Source organism: Mustela nivalis, assembly GCF_964662115.1.
Source record: "Mustela nivalis genome assembly, chromosome: 18".
NCBI classification, from domain to species: Eukaryota; Metazoa; Chordata; class Mammalia; order Carnivora; family Mustelidae; genus Mustela; species Mustela nivalis.
In genome coordinates this window covers 55172476-55200004 of record NC_139037.1, presented here as the reverse complement: position 1 = coordinate 55200004, position 27529 = coordinate 55172476, and the positions used below count along the sequence as shown (strand labels likewise).

The 27529-nt window shown below is 45.0% G+C and overlaps 1 protein-coding gene across 8 annotated transcripts; it reads right to left on the bottom strand.

Moving 5' to 3' along the window:
* Positions 1-730: 730 nt before the first annotated feature.
* Positions 731-24543, bottom strand: LOC309852886 (orphan sodium- and chloride-dependent neurotransmitter transporter NTT5-like). Of its 8 annotated transcripts, none has more exons than XM_082710325.1 (13): positions 24398-24543; positions 23796-24259; positions 10952-11209; positions 10632-10789; positions 10399-10525; positions 10069-10247; positions 9061-9171; positions 8614-8855; positions 3423-3609; positions 2849-3050; positions 2575-2734; positions 1958-2123; positions 731-1743 (listed from the first exon to the last, which is right to left on the bottom strand). In XM_082710325.1, exons 3-13 carry the CDS (start codon positions 11169-11171, stop codon positions 1258-1260), a joined length of 2238 nt encoding a protein of 745 aa, XP_082566451.1. In that variant the 5' UTR covers positions 11172-11209; positions 23796-24259; positions 24398-24543; the 3' UTR covers positions 731-1257. The 8 variants fall into 8 exon arrangements, with proteins under 8 accessions (XP_082566451.1, XP_082566454.1, XP_082566455.1 ...); XM_082710328.1 differs by having other exon boundaries at positions 23796-24085; XM_082710329.1 differs by lacking the exons at positions 23796-24259; positions 24398-24543 and adding exons at positions 15300-15447; positions 15602-15654.
* Positions 24544-27529: the final 2986 nt, after the last annotated feature.

Below are 27529 nucleotides of genomic sequence, written 5' to 3'. Positions count from 1 at the left end.
AATTGTCACCGATAAAGGAGTGTGATAAGCAATGTTTAGAGACCTCTGAGGTAAATAAAAGGCGTGAATGGGAAGGCAGAAATTTGGGAGGTGATTTGGAGCCAGAGTGGGTGGTGATGGGAGCTGGCATTGATTCTCAAGGTCATGGTCTTTGGGGATGGGGAGTTACCCAGGAAGATACAAAGAGATGTGGCTTCTAGAAGGTGCCTCCACCTCCTGAGCTGCCTTAACTCCATTTGGTGTTTGAAGAGGCAGGGTAGTGTTACTTATTCCCGCAGACAACCCTAAGAAGCTCTGAGTTCTCTAAGACTCCTTGGTCCTGAGCCCACAGAAACCACGTGACCTACCTCCCAATGCCCAAGTGGGTGAGCGACTCTACCCCAAGTCAGAATGAAGCATGATAGCTACCCACCTGATGCAGCGCCAGGCATGCTCCCCTCTTGGCAGGAGAAGTGAGATGATAACGATGGGACACATTCAGTAGTATGGTCCCTGAACCACGTTAGATTTAAGGGTTAACACACTTTCTGGATTGAGTAATACAGATTGCTGCAAAGTTCCCCAAAGGCTTGTCTCAACTCCAGAACAAGGAAGAACACAGAAACTCCATAAACTGTGTCCCAAAGGGAGAAGGAGATTGGAGTCACCAGACCGGGTTCACTAGAGGTTGCTGATTTGGAGGGTATATGGGCAGGAGGAGGCTGACAGAAAGAACACGGTGCCACAGCCTGTGCATGGGGTCTCAGCGGATCAATTTATTGACTTAGCATTATTATCCCAGCCCACTCAGAGGGTAGCCCTGGAGAAATCAGCCCCCCCACCCCGAGATCCAGTTTGGCGGTGGAGTTTGGGGTTTGGAGGGAACACTGTCTATCTCCATGATAACTGGAAAGGCTGGGTCCTGGCCAGTGCCATGAAGCCCATCCCCATTGTGCCAACACGGTACTCCCCACTCACAGGGAGAAAGGAGGAACTAGGTCCAGCTCTGCGAATGGCTGAGTTGACTTCTTGGTCTGAATTCTTTGACCTCAGAGCAGAATGTTCCACTTAGCAGAACTGGTATTATTCCAGGAGAGGAAAGAGCTCCTGAGTTGTCCATTTCTTCCCAAGGCCAAATGAGCGGTTGATGGGCACGATTCCCATGTACCCCTCCCCCTCCTTTCCAGCAGAACCCATTATTTCTGTAGTAAAATGGGCACTCATGCCGTCACCTGTTGGACAGATTCGCTGCCTTGGAAAGAGGGGTGACGTCACCAGTTACGGAACAGAGTTCCCCTGCTGGTTTTCGTCTTTGGTCTTCACGTGCTGGTCACTGTTGTCTATGGGTGTTAAGGCCGGGCTCACCTGCCTTGAGACCGGAAGGCTGAAACTCCTCGTGGAGAATGTGGACAGCGAGTTCATGACAGGCAGGCTGAACCAGGAAGAGCTCTGGCTGCTCAAGGGCAAGCTGAACCGCCGCCACGAGTTCAGGTTCAGCCCCCTAGTCAAGGACAGGCTGCGCCTCTTGGAGGAGCTGTCTTTGTTTCCCTCCTGGGACTTCATGCCGTGCTTAGGCCAGGGCTTGGGGGGCACCAAAGGCATCTTTTTGGACTGTAGCTTTTCAAAGGGGTCAGAAGCAATGTGGTCCTGGAGGTACCACCAGTGTTGAAGCGGGTAGATGGGGATTGGCAGGAAGGCGAGGACGCTGAGGAAGGTGACCCAGCTCAGGGTGCCCTGCAGGTAGGGCTGTTTCACCTCCTGGCTCTGCAGGCAGAGAGAAGGGAGTGAGGTGGAGGAGGAGGGGGCTGTTAGGGGATTTCAATCCGTGTGACGCTGGAGATCAGGTTCCCTAGGAGCTGGGAAGCTGGCTAAAGGGTCCTTGGGGACGGAAGGAGCCCAAACCTAGGACTCTATGGAATGGGAGATCAGAGGAGGGGTGCCCAGAATGGGGGCAGGAGGCCAGGGAGGGGGATCTCACCATACTGCTGTTCCAGGCAATGTAGTAGGGGGGTTCTGTCTGGTAGAGCTGCATGAGGCTGATGGTGGTCAGGGCCAGCAGCCCAGGCAGGGTCACATAGCACCACAGGACAGTGAGGAAGGACCACAGCAGTCGGCCCAGATCACCGAATATTTCTTCCCTGACCCTGGGGTGGGGGCCATGGGCACAGATGTCTAGAAGGATCCCTTCTTTGGCCACCAGGGCCTAGAGCTCTGGGTCTGACAGACCTCTGATTCTCTCACCAGTTCTCAACTCGTAGGGGCTACTGGGTCCTGCTGGGCCCTCCCTGAGGCTGGGCCCTGGATCTGGTCTCCTCATGGGAGCCCCCTGACCCAAGTGCCGGGCTCCGGCCCTCTGCCTTCAGACTATCCCATGTGGCCCATGGTAGGGGAAATTGAGCCTCCTGCTTTCTGACTACTCTTTATGTCAGCACCCACGTGGTTGCCCTCAGATCACTCCCTCCTGCCCCCCATGCTATTAGCTAGACCCCCCTTGCTATGGGACAGACAGAGCAGACCATGCCCCCCCCCTCCGCCCCATCCTCAGAGACCTGGGATGGGCCCCTGGCTGGGTAGACCCCAGGACTTGGACATCACCTCCTAGCTCCATAGATCCAGGCCAGGGCCATATTCTGGAAGGCCACAATGATGATGAGGGTGAGCGGGACCAGGCAATCATCAAACAAGGACATTATGTAGCTGCCAGCGTGACTGGTGAAGATCAGGCTGCCCAGAAAACCTCCCAAGCAGACAAACACTGTGGCAAAGGCAGGTTTGGCCACACTGAGGTCTATGTGCAGGGGTGGGCCAGGGGTCAAAATGAGCCCGGGAGATTGGGATGGCCTGGGGAGAAGGGTGAGAATCCATATACCTGATAGCAGCTTGGGATACCTCCTGAAGATGGAGATGGAGTTCTGGAGGGGATAAGTAATGCTTTCCAAGATCCTTATCAAGGTGTTTAGCCCTGTGATGACCAGGATCAAGAAGAAGAGGATGGCCCAGAAAGAGGCACCAGGGAACAAGGAGACGGCTTGGGAGAAGGCTGCGAATGCCAGGCCAGGGCCCTCCATGAACTGTGGGGGAGAAGGGCGCTCAGGCAGTGGTGGGTTCTCGATGGGGGGAATGGTGCAGTGATCGATTAGCAATGTCTGTGTCGGGCAGAGGAAAGACACCTAGATGGGTGGGCTGACGGCAGAATGCTGAGTGTTTGCTGGGCTGTGTGAGCTTTACCTCCCAGGGCCTCAGTCTCCTCCTCTAACAGACTGGGATCCTAGGGTTGATGTGAGAATTAAAGTCAAGTGACCACTTAGCAAAGACCCTGGTACATACGCAGTGGTGGTGGAGACAAGACTCTGTTGCCTGCCTCAGGCGATGCATGCAGTGGCCCCCAGAGGGCACTGGGGAAGGACACGTCGGGAAGCACCCTCCTGCCCCTGCAAACACACCTTTCCCTTCTGCGTCTTGATGCTGCAGGAAGGGGAGAAGCGGATGATCTGGTTCTGGAGGTGCTGAGGGAGGTGGCTGATCCACTCCAGGTAGTCCAGGGGGGGCAGGAGCAGGATGTCCTCCGGGGGCTTGGCATCCTGAGGCAGGACGCCCCTTTTTATCAGTTTCATCAGCTTTGAGACGCTCCTGAAAAGTAGCAGAGGCCAGGAAAGATGGTGACTAGGCTGCCCCCAACTGCTCTGCGCAAACCAGGGCAGCTGGGGACTGGAGAGGAAAGTAAGCGGTCCAAGGTGAGCACAGCTGGTTAACAAGGGTCTGGAAACTCACCACGTGGACGTGGGGTGAACTGCCCTGGTTTTCCCCCTAAGGGACAGAAGCCCCTTCTGTAGTAGCTAAGATTCCTCAGTGTTACGGGTTGAAAACTGTTCCCCTGCCCCGGCTACATTCTTATGTTCAAGTCCTAACACTGTCCCACCCCCACCGCCGCTACCTGAAAATGTGAAATTACTTGGAAATAGGTTGTTACAGAAGTAATTAAAGATGAGATCATCCTGGGTGGCCCCAGATCCAATATGACTGGTGCACTTATAAAAAGGGGGAAAGTGGGGCACAAACGCACAGGGAGAAGCCACATGCGGATGAAGGCAGACACCTACAAGCTAAGGAACACCAGATTGCCCGCAAAGCACAAGAAGAGGCACAGGACAGATTCTCCACCATTGTCCTCAGAAAGAACCAACTCTGCCAATACATTGACCTCAGACTTCTGCCTCAGAGCTGCGAGAGGACAGATTTTGGTTTTGGCCACGCAGTCTGTACAACTTTGTGATGACAGCCCTAGGAAGGAATACACTCAGAATCTCTCTTTTTGGACCTCAGGTTTGGAATGCTGCGATAATCAAACCCCCTCACAATCATTCTCCTCAACTAGCAGAGAAAAATCTGTTTAAAATTTTCCCTCCAAGTCTGAATTTCACTCTTTCTTTCATGCCTTCAGCTACTCTCATGTGTTTGACTAAAAACATTAAATATGGATATTTCTTTGTAAAAAAAGAAATATATGGGTTTTTATTTTAAACAACATGTGGCCTTCTTCCAATGGGTGGGAGTGTAGATTTCTTTCTTTCCCTTTTTTTTTTTTAAAGATTTTATTTATTTATTTGACAGACAGAGATCACAAGCAGGCAGAGAGGCAGGCAGAGAGAGAGGAAGGGAAGCAGGCTCCCTGCTGGACAGAGAGCCCAATGCGGGGCTCGATCCCAGGACCCCGGGATCATGACCCAAGCTGAAGGCAGAGGCTTTAACCCACTGAGTCACCCAGGCACCCCAATATATGGGTTTTAAAAAATATTTTATTTACTTATTTGACAGAGAGAGAAAACACAAGGGGGGGGGTGCGGCCGACAGAGAAGCAGGTTCCCTGTTGAGCAGGGAGCCTGATGCAAACACACCTTTCCCTATCCCAGGACCCCGGGCTCATGACCTGAGCAGAAGGCAGATGCTCACCTGCCTGAGCCCCCAAAAATGTATGTTTTGTGTGTCATCACTTGAGTGTCACTGTGTTTTGGTTTTCTGTTTCTTACTTTTCTTCCCTCAGTTTTTCTGGCAACATCTCTATATTGCTGAGTATATGTCTGGTTTGTTGTTTCTGACTGCTGCCCTCTGCTGCATTTGCAACCTGCATTTTATATTCTATTCCCCAAATAATGACACCACTCCCTGAGATGACAAACTGCCACAATAACCATCCATTAGGGCTTGTTTAAGGACTTCTCTAGGATACACACTTGGGAATGGGGATCACGGGGCCATAAATACTGTGCTTGCTTAATTTAAGGAAATGCTAACAGATCCTCAGCTGTCCTCTGTTCTCCTGATTAGAAAACACTAATAAAGCATACCCCCACCCTTCCTTACCTAAAGAGAGAGTAACCTATAGCCTTGTTCCTCTAAGTAGAAGCTCCGTGGAGGGGCAGCACACCTGGGAACTTGTTAGAAATGCAGAATCTTGGGGCGCCTGGGTGGTTCAGTCATTAAGTGGCTGCCTTTGGCTCAGGTCATGATCCCACGGTCCTGGAATCCAGCCCCACACTGGGCGCCCTGCTCAGCAGGAAGCCTGCTTCTCCCTTTCCCATTCCCTCTGCCTGTGTTCCCTCTCTCTGTGTCTCTCTCTGTCAAATCAATTTTAAAAATCTTCAAAAGGTCATGATCCCAGAGCCCTGGGATCGAGCCCCACGTCGGGCTCTCTGCTCTGTAGGGAGCCTGCTTCCTCCTCTTTCTCTCTCTGCCTGCCTCTCTGACTACTTGTGATTTCTCTCTCTGTCAAATAAACAAAATCTTAAAAAAAAAAAACTTAAAAAAAAAAAAAAGAAAAGAAATGCAGAATCTTGGGTTCATCCCAGACTTACTGACTGATCTAATACTAATTCATAATACTCATTGCAGTTTGACAAGCTCTATATAATGAAGGGTGAGGGGCTCATGTGGTAGTTCTTCTAGGGCTGCACTAATACAATAGCCACTAGGCACATATGTCCATGTCAACTAAAGCTAATAAAGATGATAAAAATGAGAGGGCACCTTGGTGGCTCACCAGTTAAGCATCTGCCGTCAGCTCAGGTCATGATCCCAGGGCCCTGGGATTGACCACTACATCAGGCTCCCTGCATGGCAGGGAGTCTGCTTCTTCCTCTCCCCCTCTCCCCAGTGTGTGGTCTCTTTCAAATGGATAGATAAAAATTTTAAAAATGATATAAATTGAAAAATTCAGGTCTTTGGTCACATTTGCATTTTTTGGCCACATTCACCACATTTCGAGAGCTCTGGCTACTTGTGGCTGGTGTCTATGACACTGGATAGTGCAGGTATAGGAAGTTTCTGGCACCACAAAGAGTTCTACTGGACAGTGCTGCCTGAGGAGGTAACGGTTCTCATTGGAATCAACCAGAAGCTTTTTAAAAAAGCAACTCAGTTCTTATTGAGCTATATCAGAGACAATAAAAAACACAAATATTAAATATTCACTTCAGTGAGTATTGAGAAGTCACCCAATCGAGATATAGAGTATTTCCATCACTCCACAGAATTACTTTGAGCCCCTTTCCAGGGCATTTGCTCCATTCCAGAGACCACTACGGATTTCCATCACTGCACATTCATTTTGCCTACTCCTAGATTTCATATAGATTTATACAGTGTGTACTCTTTTCTGTCTGGCTTGTTACATTCAGTATAACGTCTGACATTCATCCATTCATCCATGTCGGTGTGTGCATCAACAGTTCATTCATTTTTATTTGTAGATAGTACTCCATTTGTTGAATGAATGTACTAAGGATTGTTATCTGCTCATCTCCCGACAGACATTTGGGTTGCCTGGAGCTGTGGCCATTATAAATAAAGCTGAAGATTTCCTGCCCTAATTCTCTCTCCTCTCCTCACCTCCTGCAACTCCAATTATACATCTATTAGTCCTCTAGGTCACTGGGGTTCTTCTTCAGTTTTTCTCATTCTTCTTGTCCTTTCTGTCCTTTACTTTGTAGAACTTCTATTAACCCGGTCCTCAAATTAATTCATCCTTTATTCTGTTGGTTCCAATCTAAACTAAATACATCCAGCGAAAACTTGTCTTCATCTACTTTTGACTTCTAGAATTTCCATGTGGTCCTTTTCTAGATTTTCTGTATCTTCCCTAAAATATCTCCATGGCTTTCATTGTATTCATCTTTTCTCTTAAATTCCTTAACATATTTATAATGGCTGTTTTAATGTTCTTGTCCGCTGATTCTAATGTCTGGATGGTCTGTGGGTCTTCTTTTTTCTCTTGGCTATGGATTGTATTTTCCTGGGTTTGGGAATGTCTTGAGGGTTTTAATTCCATGTTGGACACTGCATAGAGAACAACATGTTATTTGTTTTATTTTGTGTAGTCTCAATACATTTAAGCCTTTTATTCCAGGAGGCAGCTAGATGCGGGCTATTTATTTAGAGTTTTCTAAGTACTGAGGCGAGCTGGGGTGGGGGGGCAGTTTTAATTAGTTGAGTTTTTTCTCTGCCTTCAAATGGGATCAAGGAGGTCTCCCTTTGCCCTCGAGCCATCCCTCCAACTTTCTGCATGACCTCCTCCTCCTGGCGAGGACTAATTTCTTTGATGTTGTCATTATTTGGATTAGAGTGGGCTGGATTGTTAGCTGTAGATGTTTTTGGTTTATCTATGCATTCAGCTCCAGTGGGCCCACAGATATGAGCACCATGAGACCATGGATAGTTCATCTGCTTGCTAGCCCTGTCTCTGTTGCAGCTTCTGCCACTTCTCCAAAATAATTCCTAGGTATAGAGAGGAAAACTATTGGGTCAAGCGATTTATTTGTTGGGGGCTCGTTGTGATTCCAAGAACTACTGACAGTGCATACTGTGATAAAAATGCTTGCCTGATTTCTTATCCATGCAAAGTCTCTCCATCCATGACAGGCCTGTGCCTCCAGCCACGTGTCCCCAGGTCAGGCGTTTACCCCCAGGTATAAAGACATTCATGGCTCTTTGCTCACTTGTGATGAACTTATCACTCTCCAGTATTTAGTTCATTAAAGCTCCTTTGTGTCCACTGCTCTTCAGTAATGTTACAAGGAAAGTATTAGCGTGTTTTTTTTTTCTCATTTTTAACATTGCTGTATCAAGGAAGCATGGACTTTTGCAGCCTTCAACATCCTAACTGGAAGAGAAACTCCACCTTGAGATGAAAAAAAAAAAATCCTGGTGCCTGAATGTACCCCAGATCAAGTAAATCAGAATCTCTGGAGGTGAGACTCAGGTATATAAGTGTTTTCTAAGGCTCCCCAAATGAGTCCAACATGCAGCTCAGGCCAGTAACCACTGATTGTGGCTCAGAATTCTGTAACAAGCTCCTTTGTGAGTTAAATAATTGATTTTGAAATCTTCTTTACACCATTTGCAATTTATGGAAGCCTTCGGACAGTCTTGCTCTGGGACTGTTTTCTTACCTATAAAGTGCTGGCTATTGGAATATTATAATTTGCCAGTTTTCTCTGAGAATATGTTATTATTACAACTATCATGATTGTTGTTGTTATCATTATTATTGGGTAGGTCTGAGTCTGAAGGCCCATGAAGCTGGGGGATCGCTAAGGGAAGGAGACCCCCTGTTGGACCTACAAGGTTGTAATTACTCACTTTTCAACACAGGTGGGGCCACTGGTGGTGGCCCAGAACCCCAGCACAATAAAGATGATGGATGTGACTAGCAATGAGGTCCCCAGATTGACCAGGGCCATCAAGGAGGCCACCTGGATATAGTTGTCTTCTCCAGCCTTGTAGGAGGAGAAGTTGATGGTGGTGCCCATGCCGAGGCCCAAGGAATAGAGCACATGGCCTCCGGCCTGACGCCACAGGTCCAGCGAGGCCCAAGCTGAGAGCTGTGGATGGGGATGAGAGAGAGAGAGACGTTTGGGGTTGAGCTTCGGAGTGAACCCATTGGTGAACTGGAAGAGGGATGAGCTGGGGTAAAGAGCAGAGGGATGAGGAACAGGCTGGGGGCAGAAAGGAAGATGTCGGAGAAGGAGAGTCATTGAAGAACTGGGGAGTTGGGGGAGGGACAGGGTTTGGATACCCCAGCCTTACCTCTGTGGTCACCATATGTCTGAGGCTGGCAATGGCACCCTCCAAGAAGAGACTTTGGATGAGGAAGCAGAGGAGGATGATGCAGGGAAGGAACACCGTGAAAACCAGGATCTAGCCAGGTGGGTCAGGACAGAAACCGGAAGTCAGGAGAAGCGGTGATGGGGGCGGTTCAGAGGCAAGCATTAACAGGGAACACAGGTCAGCAGGAGGAGAGATGGGCATGAGCTGGCTTAAGGTGGTATGGTGGGACAGGAGGGAGCTGTAGGGGGATTATTCTAGGGAGACAACAGTGTTGTTGGGGGGGATCATCCGCCAATGAGCTTCTCCAAAGTGAGGGATGAGACCCCAAGTAAAAATGGTTTTGAGTGGTGGGGCGGCTGGATGTCATTCATTCGTTGGCGAGGGTTTACGGTCTGTGCCTGAGTTAGGGCTGCATGAAACAGCGTCGTAGGTGATGGGGGAGGAACCCCAGCTGAGCAGAGATTTTTCACGCACCGAAATGAATTTTCCACGTAAGGAGAATATGATGCAGGTGCCAGGGGCACGGGCTGGAAGTATGGATTGGAAGAAAATAAATGGGAAATTCTGGACAGGAGCCGGTGGCAATCAGCTCTTTCAGGGATTAACAGGCGCTGTCAACGCGCAGGCAGGTGCAGGATGCAAGACTCACGGGGAGAGGCCCCGGTCTGCTCTGGAAGGTGCCCACTGCTATGCCTTGGGGGTGTGGGTTGGTGAGAAGCGAGCTGGGTCAGTACAAAGTCCCATTCCGGCCACGGGCCAGAGGGAAGTAGTTCTTTGTGAGACGACTCGTGGCTGCCACAGCCTGGGGAGAGTACGGCACCTTCCTCAGGACCTGGGTGGCGAAGCCCATCATCTAGGAGTGGGGGAGGGTCATGGGGATTAGAGAAGAGGGGTCAACAGGAAGGAGTTGGACAGCATCGGGGCAGGAAGCCGGATACTTGGATTTGTGAATGTGAAGCGGTAGAGTCCGTGGTCAAGGTGGCTCACCAGCATTGAAGTCTTTAGCCCTGTGATCATGATTAAGAAGAGGATGCACCAGGCTGCAAAGATGCCCAGGGTGAGCTGCAGGACGAGGGCCTCGACCCCTTCCTCAATATGGCCTGAGGCACTCAGGGTGCTGTGGTACCAGAAGTACTGGTGGGACACGGTCCGGAGGCAAGAGAGGTCTGGGGAGCACACAGGCGCTTAGGCACCACCTCACTTGGTGTCTTGGCCCTGCTCTTCGCTGCCTCCCTTTGGGCTCTCATTCCCCGTCTCTTGCTCCCTGGTGCCCTTGCCTCCCATGGCCCTGCCTGCCTTTTCTCTCCCTCTCCTCACCAGTGACATTGATGGTCTTCACCGGTGGGCACTGGTTCCAGGGCAGGGAGTTATCGAAGGAGTTGCCCAGGTAGGAAATGCTCCATGTGATGATGACACTGTGATACAAGCTTATCAAGATGCACACCTAGGGGTGGACACGGTGGGCCTGAGGGACAGGATGGACAGAGACGGGGGAGCTGGACACCATAAGGGCTGAGTGGGGATGCCGGTTGGCTGGGCCCCTCATTCACCAATATGCTAGCGTATCCTATGCCGCCCAGCCAGGGGACGAGCTGCTTCCAGACCCGGATGTTGTCCACACGCAGCCAATGCCCCATGATCATCTCCATGTACAAGAGAGGAATCCCGAACAAGCAGAGCATGAAGAAGTACATCAGGATAAAGTTGCCTGAAGGAGGGAGCCAGGAGCTGTGATCAAGCAGCCAGGAGTCCCGGCCCCCCTCCTCTTCATCCCCTAGAACTCTCTCCCCCACCACCCAGGACCCAGGAGTCTGGGCTCCAAGCCTTAACACTCCTTCCCGAAACTCAAGATCCGGGCCCCTGGCCTCACCTCCTCCATTCCGATGACACAGGTAGGGGAAGCGCCATACACTGCCCAGCCCAATGGAGAAGGCCATCTGCATCAAGACGTTCTTGGTTCGTTTTGTCTGAGCAAAGTAGTTTTGGGTCTTGGTGGCCAGAATCTCCCTGGCTGTGAGCTTCCAGGATGGTAATGAGGAATTTCTGGGTTGTGTGTAAGTCTTTTCTTCTGAGAGTTCAATGGACCCCATGATTTTCTTCTTACAGGCCAGCCAACTCCTGAGGGAATCTTGGGGTCACCAAGAAGAACAGACTTTAAGGTCTTTGTCTCAGAGACAAGCCTGTAAAAGTTCAGGACAGCAGGGTTTTAGAGCAAACAAAGGGCCAGAATTTAATTCTTGGTCCTTCTCACTGGCTGAACAAATAACTTCATCTCTGAGACTCAGGTTAGTTTTGTTTTTTTTTCATCTAACAAATAGATGAATTTCAAAATGTTTAATAACTGTTACAGTGTGAGCACCAGTCAGAAGGACATTCCAGCACTCAGGTTCCTCTCCTTTCTCTTTCTGGTCTATTTGGCCCAGCTAATGCACACAGGGCTCTGGGCCAGCAGTTCTCAAACCCATCATAACCACAAAACCTCAAAACAGAGACTCCTGCCTTTCCATCTGTCAGCCTCACTCTTCCAGACTGATTCAGTAGATCTAAGGTGGGGTCTAGAGGATTGGTAGAATTCAAAAGCTTCTTTGGGGTTCCATTTCAGGACAGGCAGCATAAAGGCTCTGTGGAACCATGCCTCTGTGACCATGGCCAAGAAAGAAACATTTAAGGTCTTTGGAAATTGTCCTAAGGGCATGTAGCCAATGAAGAAACATTTATTCAAGAAAATCTGGTAAAACTCATTAAGAACAGTGAAGCATCGGATGGCATTGGACCCGCAGTCTGCTCCCCCCCTCCTCCCTCCTGATCCAGTGCTATGGAAACGCCATAGGGCTCCCCCTCTCCCCAGGTCACACTCAGAGGCTACAGCACTTTCCCAGAAAGGGCAGACCACCAGCATTTCGCATTTCTTTTTGGCGACGTGTTGCAGACACTAAATTTCAGGCAAGTGTGGTATAAGTAAAAGTCAGGAGCGCCCTTCTACTCTGCCCTCATTTCTGGCATGACATAACTGGGAATATGGGGGCCTTGGTCTCCCCTGACCCAGGCTCATTGGTGAGGTGGAGGTTTTATGGTAAGAGGGGCAAGTCATAAGACCAGAGATTAACGCTCCACATGGCATCCTGCTCCAAAAGCACTCAGAAAGAAGCAGGCCACTGTTCCAATCCAGCTTGGAAGACCTTGTCCATGGGAGAGAGACAGGCCTTCGGAACACATGAGCCCAGAAATGTTTCCCAGAAGAACTAACTTCATTTGAAGCAGAATCTGAGGAAGTTGGAGCCTAAGGGCTAAGAGCACACTCAAAATCAGCAGAGGTTTTGGTGGTAGCAATTGAGAGGAGGCTGGTAACTTCATGAAGACATAAGATAAATGGTTACATATGAGACAGAACTAAGAAAAGAGACAGGTAAGAATATCCATTCTGGGGTCAGAACAAACCTCAAACATTGAGTTCAAATACTACTCCTAGAAAGTAGACCGAATTTAATTGCATCAGATTGTGGAACAATTTGTGCATCAGACCATTGTCAAAAACAATAGAGCCATTGGCTGGAAATTCATGGGTCCTAAAAATGAAGACGCAATAAAGATAGAGTTTTGTCATCAGAAGCCCTGTGGCACAGGAAATACTACAATGGATTCCTCTGTAAGAGGGGACATTATCCTAGATGGAAGGTTAGACGTGCAGAAAGGAATCGACAGTAATGAAAAAGTAAGTCTGTGGATAAAATGGAGACTGCACAAAACACAAACAGTAACATCTTACTTGGTTTTAATTAAGTAAAGAATAAGAATTACGTGACATCAAAGATTCAGAGGGCGGCAAATAGAAGAGAATTGCAAGTACTTTGTGTTTTCCAGGAAGAGGATAAAAATACTGCAAGTAGGGATACAAGCCCCCGCTGACCCCACAATCCAGACATAGGGCTCTGAGGGGCTTCTGACCAGAGTCACAGGGCCCTTAGCTATTGTTGAAGGAACTTGTAAAATTGTCTCAGGAAATACCATCAAGTTATCTCTTGAAAAGTCTGTGGGATGCTGTTCTGCTCGAGATAACAAATCTCACGGGTGGTGTTTGCAAGAAAATACAATAATTTGCAGCTTAGCAGTAACCACAGGATGTAAAACTTCTGTCTTTGTACTCTAGAGATGATGTCACTAATGCAGTCTGCCCAGAGTGGTTTCCAGTTCCGGGGCCCTAAAGCAGAGCAACCGCGGCACAACAGCTACACTGAAACCAGACAGGAACATGCCAGAAGGGACAGGATAGTCAAGGAAGGGAATAGAGGGGCGTCTGGGTGGCTCAGTTGGTTAAACATCTGCCTTCGGCTCAGTTAATGATCCCTGGGGTCCTGGGATTGAGCCCCACATCGGGCTCCCTGCTCAGAAGAAAGCCTGCTTCTCCCTCTCCCTCCTGCTCTGCCTACTTGTGCTCTCTCTCAATCTCTCTGTCAAATAAACAGATAAAATCTTTTTAATAAAGATTTTATCTATTTATTTGACAGGCAGAGATCATAAGCAGGCAGAGAGGCAGTCAGAGAGAGAGAGAGGAGGAAGCAGGCTCTCCGCAGAGCAGTGAGCCCGATGTGGGGCTTGATCCCAGGACCCTGCGATCATGACCTGAGCCAAAGGCAGAGGCTTTAACCCACTGAGCCACCCAGGTGCTCCAATAGATAAAATCCTAAAAAAGAAAAAAAAAAAAAAAAGGGAATAGAGTTAACCCAATCTTTAATTAATCATCATGATCCAAGAACCCGAATTTTCATCCTTTAAAAACCCTTGCTTGCAATGACATCAGATAAAGGCCTAGTACCTGAAATCTATAAAGAACTTATCAAACTCAACACCCAAAGAATAATCCAATCAAGAAATGGGCAGAAGTGGGACGCCTGGGTGGCTCAGTTGGTTAAGAAGCTGCCTTTGGCTTGGGTCATGATCCCAGGGTCCTGGGATCAAGTCCCACATCAGGCTCCTTGCTCGGCAGGGAGCCTGCTTCTCCCTCTGACTCTGCCTGCCTCTCTTTGTCTGCCTGTGCTCGCTCGCTCTCTCTCCCTCTGTCTCTGACAAATAAATAAATAAAATCTTAAAAAAAAAAGAGTTAAAAAAAGAAATGGGCAGAAGACATGAACAGATATTTCTGCAAAGATGACAGCCAAATGGCTAACAGACACATGAAAAGTACTCAACATCACTCCACATTAGGGAAATACAAATCAAAACCACAGGGAGATACCACCTCACACCAGTCAGAATGGATAAAATTAACAAGTCAGGAATCTACAGATGCTGGCCAGGATGCGGAGAAAGGGGAACCCTCCTACACTGTTGGTGGGAATGCAAGCTGGTGTCGCCACTCTGGAAAGCAGCATGGAGGTTCCTCAGAAAGTTGAAAATAGAACTACCCTACGACCCAGTCACTGCATTACTGAGTATTTACCCTACAGATACAAATGTATTGATCTAAAGGGGCACATGGACCCCAATGTTCATAGCAGCAATGTCCACAAGAGCCAAACTATGGAAAGAACCTAGATATTCATCAACAGATGAATGGATAAAGAAGATGTGGTATATATACACAATGGAATAGTATGCAGCCATCAACCCCTCCCCCAAAATCTTGCCATTTGCAACAAAATGGATGGAACTAGAGGCCATTATGCTAAGTAAAATAAGCCAATCAGAGAAAGATAATTATCATATGATCTCACTGATATGAGGCATTTGAGAAACAAGAAAGGATCATAGGAGAAGGGAGGGAAAATGGAAACAACAAAACCAGAGAGGGAGACAAACCATAAGAGACTCTTAATTTTAAGAACAAATTGAGGATTCCTGGAGGGGAGGGGTTTGGAGGGATGGGGTGGCTGGATGATGGACATTGGGGAAGGTATGTGCTATGGTGAATGTTGTGAATTGTGTAAGATGTATTACAGACCTGTATCCCTGAAACAAGCAATACATTATATGTTAATTAAAAAAAAAAAAACCTGCTTGCAAGCTATTGGGGAGTTTGGGACTTTTCACCATTAGCTCCTGGTTCTCCTGGGTGGCACCACACCAGGAAATTGGTGCCAGTTTTTATTGGCTTGTTTAGCATCAAGTGGACAAACTCTCATTTGGTTCGCTTACAGTACCAATAAACATTATCTGATAAAATGTATGCATAATTATTATCTAGGGGAACCTTTAAAAGAATAACAAAAATGTTGGGGCACCTAGGTAGCTCAGTGGGCTAAGTCTCTGCCTTCGGCTCGGGCCATGATCTCAGCATCCTGGGATCGAGTCCCGCATTGGGCTCTCTGCTCAGCAGGGAGTCTGCTTCCCCCCTCTCTTTCTGCCTGCCTCTCTGCTTGCTTGTGATCTCTCTGTCAAATAAATAAATAAAATCTTAAAACAAAACAAAACAAAGTTCCTATGTTTGGATATTAAAAACCACATTTAAAAATAACCAATGGTTAAAGAATTTATCATAATGGACATCAGAAAATATTTTGATGATAATGAAAATACTACATACCAAAACATGGGGGGGGTACCTCGCTGGCTCAGTGGATGGAGTAAGCAACTCTTTTTTTTTTTTTAAGATTTATTTATTTATTTATTTGACAGAGAGAGAGAACAAGTAGGCAGAGAGGCAGGCAGAGAGAGAGGAAGGGAAGCAGGCTCCCCTTGAGCAGAGAGCCCAATGCGGGAATCGATCCCAGGACCCTGAGATCATGACCTGAGCCGAAGGCAGCGGCTTAACCCACTGAGCCACCCAGGCGCCCCTGGAGTGAGCAACTCTTGATCTGGGGCCTACACTGGGTGTAGAGATTGCTAAAAATAAATAAATAAACAAACTTTAAAAAATGGGATGCAACTAAAGCCATATATTAGAAATTTTAAAAATATTAAAATTAGCGGAGACTCCATCCCTGGAAATTAGAAAATAATAGCAAAATAAACCCCAAAATGAAGAAGGCAGGAAATAATAAAGTTAACAGGAGAAATTAACAAGACGGAGGACAACATACAATAGAGAAGATCAACAAAATCAAAGGTTGGTTCTTTATTTTTTTAAGATTCAATTTATTTGAGTATGTAAGCAGGGGGGGAGCAGAGGGAGAGGAAGAGAATCTCAAGCAGACTCCGTGCTGAGCACAAAGCCCGATGTGGGGCTTGATCCCACAATCCTGAGATCATGACCTGCCGAGAGTCAGAGGCTTAACTGACTGAGCCACCTACGGACCCCAAAGGTCGGTTCTTTGTGTCTTTAAGACAAATAAATTTGATAAAAATTTCTAATAGGACTTGCCAAGAAATAAAGAGAGAAAGCACAAACAACCATTGTTGGAATAAAAAAGCATCATCATCATAAATACTGTAGGTATTGAAAACATAATCACACACTCCAGTAAAGAATTCTATGCCTGTAAGTTTTGGGAAAAATAATACTTATGCATGGAACCAGAAGAGACCACAAATCACTAAGGAAATGCTGAAAAACAAAAATAAAACTGGGGGCATCACGTTACCTGATTTCAAGCTTTACTACAAAGCTGTGATCACCAAGACAGCATAGTACTGGCATAAAAACAGACACATAGACCAGTGGAACAGAGTAGAGAACTTAGATATGGACCCTCATCTCTATGGTCAAATAATCTTCGACAAAACAGGAAAAAATATACAGTGGAAAAAAGACAGTCTCTTCAATAAATGGTGCTGGGAAAACTGGACAGCTATATCTAGAAGAATAAAACTCGATCAAAGATAAACTCAAAATGGATAAAACACCTCAACGTGAGACAGGAATCCATCAGAATCCTAGAGGAGAACATGGGCAGTAACCTCTTCGATATCAGCCACAGCCACAGCAACTTCTTTCAAGATATGTCTCCAGAAGAATAAATATTGTGAAAATGTTTATGCTACCTAAAGCAATCTACACATTTAATGCAAATCCTATCAAAGTACCATCCATCTTTTTCAAAGAAATGGAACAAATAATTCTAAAATTTATATGAAACCAGAAAAGACCTTGAATAGACAAAGGGATATTGAAAAAGAAAGCCAAAGTTGGTGGCATCACAATTCCGGACTTCAAGCTCTATTACAAAGCTGTCATCATCAAGACAGCATGGTACTGGCACAAAAACAGACACATAGATCAATGGAACAGAATAGAGAGCCCAGAAATAGACCCTCAACTCTATGGTCAACTAATCTTCGACAAAGCAGGAAAGAATGTCCAATGGAAAAAAGACAGCCTCTTCAACAAATGGTGTTGGGAAAATTGAACAGCCACATGCAGAAAAATGAAATTGGACCATTTCCTTACACCACACACAAAAATAGACTCAAAATGGATGAAAGACCTCAATGTGTGAAAGGAATCCATCAAAATCCTTGAGGAGAACACAGGCAGCAACCTCTTCGACCTCAGCTGCAGCAACATCTTCCTAGGAACATCGCCAAAGGCAAGGGAAGCAAGGGCAAAAATGAACTATTGGGATTTCATCAAGATCAAAAGCTTTTGCATAGCAAAGGAAACAGTTAACAAAATCAAAAGACAACTGACAGAATGGCAGAATGGGAGAAGATATTTGCAAACGACATATCAGATAAAGGACTAGTGTCCAAAATCTATAAAGAACTTAGCAAACTCAACACCCAAAGAACAAATAATCCAATCAAGAAATGGGCAGAGGACATGAACAGACATTTCTGCAAAGAAGACATCCAGATGGCCAACAAACACATGAAAAAGTGCTCCATATCACTTGGCATCAGGGAAATACAAATCAAAACCACAATGAGATATCACCTCACACCAGTCAGAATGGCTAAAATCAACAAGTCAGGAAATGACAGATGCTGGCGAGGATGCGGAGAAAGGGGAACCCTCCTACACTGTTGGTGGGAATGCAAGCTGGTGCAGCCACTCTGGAAAACAGCATGGAGGTTCCTCAAAATGTTGAAAATAGAACTGCCCTATGACCCAGCAATTGCACCACTGGGTATTTACCCTAAAGATACAAACGTAGTGATCCAAAGGGGCACGTGCACCCGAATGTTTATAGCAGCAATGTCCACAATAGCCAAACTATGGAAAGAACCTAGATGTCCATCAACAGATGAATGGATCAAGAAGATGTGGTATATATACACAATGGAATACTATGCAGCCATCAAAAGAAATGAAATCTTGCCATTTGTGACAACATGGATGGAACTAGAGCGTATCATGCTTAGCGAAATAAGTCAAGCAGAGAAAGACAACTATCATATGATCTCCCTGATATGAGGAAGTGGTGATGCAACATGGGGGCTTAAGTGGGTAGAAGAAGAATCAATGAAACAAGATGGAATTGGGAGGGAGACAAACCATAAGTGACTCTTAATCTCACAAAACAAACTGAGGGTTGCTGGGGGGAGGGGGTTTGGGAGAAGGGGGTGGGATTATGGACATTGGGGAGGGTATGTGCTTTAGTGAGTGCTGTGAAATGTGTAAACCTGGTGATTCACAGACCTGTACCCCTGGGGATAAAAATATATGTTTATAAAAAATAAAAAATGAAAAATAAAAAGAGAAAAAAAATATATGTCTCCAAAGGCAAAGGAAACAAAAGCAAAAATAAACTTTTGGGACTTCATCAAAATCAAAAGCAAGAAGAAACAGAAATTCTGAATTGTTCTATAGATTTTATTTAAAAAATTTTTATTTTTAAAAATATTTAGTTATTTAAGAAATCTCTCTGCCCAACATGGGGCTTGAACTCACTACCCTGAGATCAAGAGTCTCATGGCCCTATGACTAAACCAGCCAGCTGCCCCTGTTCTATAAATTTTTAATAAACTACTTCTGTAATTAGTTACTTTCCTCCAAAGAAAATTTCAGGAGCGAATGATTTCACTCATGGATTGTACTAAACATTTATGAAATAAATACTACTAATCTTGCATAAAACCTTCCAGGATAGAAAAATTGGAGAGACCAGCATAACCTTAATACCAAAATCTAGTCAAGGGAATAATGAAAAAGAAAATCACATATCAGTATCAATCATGAACACTGATAAAAATGTCTCAAATACTGGCAAGTCAAATCCACCAATGTATAAAGACAATTTTGCAACACAACTGTGTTGAGTTTATTCCAGTAATATGGGCAGGGGGGTTAGAAGTAAAAAATTAATCAATGATAATATAATATAGGATAAAAATAATACAATCATTCATTTGTGGAAATATTTTACAAAACCTAGTAATAACCATTTATTTAAAAAGAAAAAAACAACTTGAGGAAACTAGGACTAGAAAGGAACATCTTTAATTTCATAGAGGTTATTTACCAAAAAAGCTTACAGCATCCACTGTACTTAAGGATAAAATGTTAAAGGCTTTCCCTTGGAGTTTGGGAATAAGACAAGGATGCCCACTCTGGTCCCTTCTAGTCACACTGGATTTAAAGTTTAGGCTGATTGGGCGCCTGGGGAGCTCAGTTGTTAAGCCTGCCTACAGTTTAGGTCATGATCCCAGCATCCTGGGATCAAGCCTCCCATTGGACTCCCAGCTCAGCGGGAAGCCTGCTTCTCCCTCTCCCACTCCCCCTGCTTATGTTCCCTCTCTCTCTCTGTCAAATAAATAAAATCTTAAAAAAAATAAATAAAGTATGGGGCACCTGGGTGGTTCAGTGGGTTAAGCCTCTGCCTTTGGCTCAGGTCATGATCTCAGGGTCCTGGGATCGAGCCCTGCATTGGGCTTCTGCTCAGCGGGGAGCCTGCTTCCCCCCTCTCTCTGCCTACTTGTGATCTCTCTGTCAAATAAATAAATAAAATCTTTAAAAAAAATAAAGTTTAGGTTGATTGATAGCATTCATGGTTCCAAGTCTTCCGTTTTCCCTATACCCATCCCCTTTGCAATGTGATTCTGCAGTTCCTCTCACTAATGAGACCATCATCTACTTTCCTACCCTTGAATCAGGGTTGCTATTCAGAGCCTAGCCTGCAAAAGACCTTTCTTGCTGCTGCCCACTCTCTTACACTTTTGCTAACCCTATGAGGATATATCTACGCTAATTTGCTGGAACACGAGACACGTAAATCCGAGCTGAGCTGAATCACTCCAGTGGTCCCAGCACAAGCTCGCCTAGACCAGTCAACAGCCAGCCAACTCCCTCACATACTAGTTGAGCCCAGCTTAATGGCGCTTTGAGGTATAATAATGACTCATGAGGTATAAAAATAAATTCCTGTTGTTTTAAGTCACTGGATTTTGAGGTGGCTTGTAATGCAGCATTTTGGTGGCACCAGATAATTGGTACAAGGTCCTAGCAAGTGCAATAAGATTTTTTCAAGTGTAAAGTTTGGAAAATAAGAATTAAAAATGTCATTATTTACAGATACAGTTGTGTATGTAAAAAATAAAACAGAACCTCTAAATACATTTTTAGGACTAATGAGTGAGTTTAGCAAGGTGGCTGGTACCAGAGTTAATGGAATAGAATTAATAGCATTTCTACATACTAGCAAGAAATAAATAGATAATGAAAAAAATTTAAGGTAACATTTATAATAACATTAAGATATTTCAAGTGCTCAGGAATAAATCTAACAGAAAGATGAGACTTCTATACCAAAACCTATAAAGGATTATTACAGAGAAGAAAAAGTGTTTTAAGAGAAGTAACAGTTTTAAATAAATGGAGAGATATTTCATGTCAACTGAGAGTATTATGAAAATGACAGTGTTAAATAACTAGGATGGGCAACTGTATTTTCATATGAAAACAATGAAATTTGATCATTATCTCACATTGTACAAAAATTAATTCATGAGATTTAAAAAAGAAAGGCATATTCATAAAGCTTCTAAAGAGGTTAATAGGAGCGAGTATCTTCATGATCTGCAGGTTAGGAAAGATATCAGAAACAGGACTTAGAAAACACTAACCATAAATGAAGCAACAGGTAAACATTAGAATTCAGGACATCTGTACATCAAGAGGCAGCATTAAAAATGTCAAAAGCCACAGAGCAGAAAAAATTTGCCACACATATAGCTAATAGGCGGTTTGTATTGTTTCAAATCCAGAATCTATAAAAAGCTCCTACAAATTAGTAAGAAAAGTATAAATAACCCAGTAGAAAAATGCTCAGAAAATGTAAAGTGCAAAAAAGTGGTTCTTTCAGCAAAGTGGTTCTCCAAATGGCCAGTGAATATCTGAAAGGGTTTGAGCTATTTAAACAGAAGAGAAATGGTGATTAAAACTGCACTGAGGGGTTACTCCTCCATACCAGTCAGGCTGGCTAGAACGAAAAGACCAAGAACAGCAAATATTGACAAGAATGAGGAGCCATGGGGAATAGTATCCACTGCTGGTAGGGATGGAAACTGACAAAGTTATTTTTTTGAGAGATGGGCTGGCAATTTTCTATTAAGATTAAAAGTATATCTATCCCAACAACAGCAATTTCAGTCCCAGGCATAATTGCAACAAAACTGTGTTTGCATGTGCAGCAAAGTACACATACGGGAATTTCCTTAACAGCACTGTCTGCAACAACCCTAAAAGGAAACCATCAGGAAGTCCAAATACACACACACACACCACACACGCAGTGATATAATCAGTATGAAAGAATACTACACAGCGGGGGGCCTGGGTGGCTCAGTGGGTTGAGCCTCTGCCTTCAGCTTGGGTTGTGATCTCAGGGTCCTGGGATGGAGCCCCTCATTGGGCTGTCTGCTCAGCGGGGAGCCTGCTTCCCCCCCCCCCTGCCTGCCTCTCTGCCTGCTTGTGATCTCTGTCTGTCAAATAAATAAATAAAATCTTTTTTAAAAATAAATAAAAAATAAAAAAGAATACTACACAGCAAAGGAGAAAAAAGTGAGCTACAGCTACACTTAACAACATGGATGAGTCCCCAAAACTTAATATTCAGCCAAAGAAGATATATCCTAAAGAATATGTGTCATAGGATTCTGTTTATATCAAAATCCCCCCCCCCCCAAAAAAGGCAAAACTAAAGCGTTTAGGATCACACACATTTGTGGTAAAACCACAAATAAAAACAAAGAAGGGACAACCTTAAGTGTTAAGAGTGGGGATTCCCACCTGAGGGGCAGGAGGGGTTGGAAGAGCTGATGTTCTTTTTCTGATTAGGATAGTTGGGATGTTTGCTTTATAGGTCATTGAGTAGAGCATTTCAGTTTTATATACTTTTGTGAATATGTATAATATTTTATAATAAAAAAGAAAGGTATTTAGGTGTGCAAGAACATAAAGTCTCTAAAACCTACTTGTAGGTGAAAAGTCACAGAATGTCAAACATATGATACCATTTGTATCATGTAAAAAAAAATCCATATAAAGAAAATGACACATTCTAAGTATTCATACATATGAACGTAAATGCACAGAGAACTCTTTCTGGGTTTTCTTTCTCACGCAACACCCCCCTTCTGCCCCTTCCCATCCTCCCTCACCCAGAAAACTTTTACTCATCACTGGTGTCTCCTCTCAGATCTCACTTCCTCCAGGAAGACAACCTTGATCACCTTTGCCACTTTCCTGCTGTGTTGCCCACTATGTAGTTGGAACTCCCCAGAGGTGTCTTGAGGTTTTAATACATCTTATACATAAAAACACCCTTTTGCATGTCTAGTCCAATCCCCCAGTAGCCCCTTCTGGGGATGTCCTGATTAAAATGATTCCACGAACCCCAGGCTTTTTCTCTCACTAGAACAGCCTTTCTTTGTCAGGTACCCAGTTTCCAATTATGGGTTGGGAAATGTGTGGCCCCTCTCACAGCCCACTGCCCAGATTCCAGCCAGGGGGGCAGTCAGTTACCCTGCCCTGCAAATGTCTTCCTGTGTGGGCAGTCCTGGCACCAGCATCAGCTTCTGTACCAAAGCAGCACATGCTCCAGCTCAGTTCAGCCTGGTGACTTGAGAAGACGGCTCAGGGTCGACGCTATTCGTAAGGCAGGCCATTTGGCCTCTCCTTAAGTTTTGAGGTTTTAGTTGCAAATTCAGGTGCAAAATTTATGCAATCTTAAAAGACACCATGATCTAAAGTGTTTGCTGTCTTTAGTCTTTCTTTCTTTTTGCTGGGATTCCCTTTAGGTTTTGGAAGGAGGCACAGCCAATTCTATAAATTGGGTATTATCATAGTATATGTATATATGGGTATTTTACACACACATATTTCTTACAAACTGGATATTACTAATATATATTATGTACTGGATAATGTTAGCTATATATATATTAATAGATTCTCAATGAACATATGTTTAGGTATTAGTTACAAATTGCAGATTAGGCATTACTTACAAATTGGAGATTATATGTAATCTCCAATATTATCTGCAATAGATTACATATAATCTCCAATATGTCAAGAGTGTTTACTTATGTGATATTCTTTAAAAATATGATCTTTAATGGGTACTTAATATTCCAGCATCACTGTATAAGCCCAACCAAGTCTATCATTGGCTCAGATCTTCCTGAGGGAACTCAGCCCTGTCTAGCTTCACACCCACGGCCCTTCCTCAAGGGTGGCTCCTTCCCGCTCTTCCCAATCCCACTCTACAGCTGACCACTCTGCAGCTGTGGTCATCTCCTTGTCGCCCTATCAAGGCTTTGTACCTGCAACTCACTCTATTGCCAATGCTCCTTCTGCCTCCACCCCCCAGAAGTGTCAGCCCAGGGACAGCACTTGCCTGGGATTAATTGTCACCAGTCCAGCCACGCCTGGATATGCACACCCAGTCTTTCTCGCCTTCTGGGCCCCCTGCACTCTCTACTCTCCGCTGGGCTCTCAGAGCATCAAAGGAGAAACAACCTGTTTGAAGACCAGCCCAGAAACTCTTTGATCCAGATGGGAGAGTCCCAGGAGTCCACGTCCAGAGCCAGTCAGTGAAGGAAGCACCTACAGCATCCCAACCCCACAAACCAGCCCAGGTGACCTGCTGGGGAAAGTTGGTGTCTCCAGGGTGGGCCCATCAGCGACCTAAGTAAGGAGAGAGAAAGGGGGAGGAGAGGGGAGCTGGGATGGGAAGTGAGGAAGGGGCAAGGTGTGCCAGCAGACTTTGGTTATACCAGCTGGTGTTTATTACCCTGCCCCTCTGCGTCAGGAGTCCAACTGGCCCCTTCCAGAGTCAGGGCATCCTGGATTCCTAAATTCCTGGAGAGAAAGGGAGATGGGAGGGGAGGCTCAGTGGTCTAAGTCCAAAGTGGGGGTGGGTGGCTGGGGGTAACAGATGCCTGGCTCCCCCGAGAGATCAGGAGCTGGGGGCAGGGACCACTGCACCCCCCACTTTACCCGCCACTGATGCGCGAGTCTGGAGAAGACCGGTCGCTTCTGCGGGCGTGGTGGGGGTGGGGGGAGAGTGGCCTGGGCACGCGAGGGTCCGAAGGTCTGTGGGAACCACCGCTATTGGAGCCAGAGGCGATTTTAATATTTCGCTGCAGCCGGAAGGTGATTTAGGCAATTCACCCTGGAGATGCTCACACCGGGGCCCAGCCCGTAGGCGTGCGCACGTTGATCCATTCGTCTGGGCTCGGGATCCACAGCCCACAGACTACTGCCGACGTCTTGGCCCCATCTTCTGTAGGATGCCGTCTGCTCCAAGGTTCCCAAGGCCAGAAATCTGACCATCTGCGTGCTTAAGTGCGAAGCAAGCATCATTCAGTTTTCCCCACCCCACCCCCATCCCTTACTGCTTGGAGCGTCTTCTCTCCGAGTTTATTCTTCCGGGAAGATTTTCTCTTCCGGGAAGATGCTGGGCTACCTGCCGGATTCGGTGGGCCGAGGGAGGTCACTGGTTGCCATGCAGATTTAGTCTGGCTGGTAGACTTCATGGTTAACACATTTTGTGGACTGAGAGAAGGGGAGAACCTAGCTGGATAGGAACACAGGGGGCCTGTTTCAGAGTTCATACTCTTAGTCACTGTGCTATTCAACATAGAGATTCAATACAATGTAAAGCTCCAGTATCTAAAAGGGTGGTTCTGGAGCAGAGTTGCAAGTAAATTAATGGCAAAGAATACAAAGTCTAGAGGACCTGGCTACTGATGGAAATCAGGATGTGACAAAGTGGGATTTAAAATTGATGGACAAAACAGGAATTATTCAGTGACTGGGTTGAAACAGTTGGCATCTGGGATAGATTATGCTCCTTACATCATAGTACATTTCAGATGGGTCAAGGATCACGATGTAAAAAGTGAAAACATAATTCAGCAGGAATAAAGATAGGTGAACATTTCTATAATCTTGGCACAGGGAAGGGCTTTCAAAGAATAGCATAAAAACAAGAATCCATAAAGGAAAAGTTTGATTAAGTTCAACTATATAAAAACAAAACTTCTGTAGGGCAAAATTATAAGAAAATAAAATAGGTTAAAAGGCATCAAAGTCATAAAAAGTCATTTATAACAAAGAGCTTAATTTCCCTAATATGCCAAGAACTTTTAAAATTCCACAAAAGGATCAACAACCCAATAGACAAATGGGCATACAAAATGAAGAGACAGTTCAGAAATAAAATACACACTATCTTATGATCCAGAAACCCACCTCTGGGCATATATCAAAGGGAATGAAATCATTCTCTCAAAGAGATATGTCACTGAGATATGTCAAAGAGATATGACACTGCTGCATTATTTGCAATAGCCAAGGTATGGAGACAACTTAAGGGTGCACCTATGGATGAATGAATAAAGAAAATATTATATGTAGACTAATGGAATGTTACTCAGCCAAGAGAAAGAAGGAAATCCTGCCATTTGTGAAAATACAGATGGACCCTGAGGGCACTATCTAAGTGAAATAATTCAGAGAAAGATAAATACTGTTGATCTCATATGTGGAATCTAAACAGATTTATCTCATAGAAATACAGTAGAATGGTGGTTACCAGGTGCTAGGGAGTAGAGGAAATCATGAGATATTGGTAAAACGGTACAAACTTCCAGTATATAACATGGCCACCTCAACACACCATATTACATACTTGAAAGCTGCTAGAATAGATCTAACATGTCCTCACCACATTAAAAAAAAAAGGTAATTATGTGAGGGAATGAAAAGTGTAAACTAACTCTATTATGGTAATCATTTTGCAATAGATCTGTATATCTAATCATCATATTACACACTTTAAACTGACATGTTATATGCCAATTATACCTCAGTAAAGCTGAAGAAATACAGTACTGGCATATGAACAACAGTGGGCCCCAAAGCAAATAGAATAGATGGACAAGAGGCAAAAAGCAAACCAATACTAGAAATTAACATCCTCCTAAAGAAAAATCCATTTTTACAAATTTAAAGGCTTCACTGAGTTCCAGGCAGTTTTGATGAGAAAAAAAAAAAAAATATCTGGGCATATCCTGGTGAAATCTGTAGAAATTAAGAGAAAAATCTTATAGGCTTCTAGACAGAAAAAACAAATTACAAAGGAAAAAGGATCAGATTAGCATTGGCCTTCTCAGCTTTATCAGTAGAAGGCTGAAGAGTATGAGACAGCATCTACAGAGATAATAAAAGAAACTGCAACCCAAGGAAACTTTACCCAGCCAAGATATCATGAACTCTCAGGGTGGGAGGATCTGTTTTTTAACAGGCTCTCTTGATGATTCTTAGGCATACTAAATTTTGAGAACCATTGGCTTAAATCACAGAAGAAGATGGAGAGCTCCTTATTTTACTTTATGAAGTAAAGCATCACATTTTTAAAAAGATTTTATTTATTTATTTGACAGAGAGATCACAAGTAGGCAGAGAGAGAGAGAGAGAGAGAGAGAAAGAGAAACAGGCTCCCCATTGAACAGAGAGAGCCCGATGCGGTGCTTGATCCCAAGACTCTGAGATCATGACCTGAGCCCAAGACAGAGGCTTAACCCACTGGGCCACCCAGGTGCCCCTAAAGCATCACTTTAATACCAAAATTTAGAAGAAGACAGTAGGGGAAAAACCATCTGCATCAACAAGGTGAACAAATTAAACAAACACTAGCAAATGGAACTTAGCAAGTTATGGAAAGGAGGATACATCATGACTAAGAAGGACTGACTCCACAGCACCGGTTCAGTAGGAAAAAAAAAAAAATCAACAAGATGAAAATGCACTTGACAAAATCCAGCAGCTCTATGAATACACTAAAAAATACTGAACTGTAAGCTGCAAAGAAGTGGCATTGTGCAAAAAGAAAATAGGCGAACTGTATGGCATATGGATTGTATCTCGATAAAGCTTTTATAAAAGAAAATTTTAGGTCTCTGTACAAAAGGAAGCTTGGCAGGCAAACGTAGATAGCCGAGGGAATTAATGACTGGGTTTTGGGTACTCTGTGAAAAGAGGGCAGACAAGGGAGATGGGGGCATCCAACTCCTGATTCACTGTACTGCTGAGAGGTGAAGCCGGGAGGAGGAGCAGTGGGCAGGG

Bases quoted from the DNA above. Each gene is read 5' to 3' on its own strand.
- LOC309852886 (XM_082710325.1), bottom strand. From the start codon at position 11,171: ATGGGGTCCATTGAACTCTCAGAAGAAAAGACTTACACACAACCCAGA. The intron at 10,790-10,951 runs GTGAGGCCAGGG...TCCCTCCTTCAG, and splicing joins GTGTCATCGGAATGGAGGAG to GCAACTTTATCCTGATGTAC. The intron at 9,172-10,068 runs GTGAGCCACCTT...CCACCTGGCTAG, and splicing joins GGCTAAAGACTTCAATGCTG to ATCCTGGTTTTCACGGTGTT.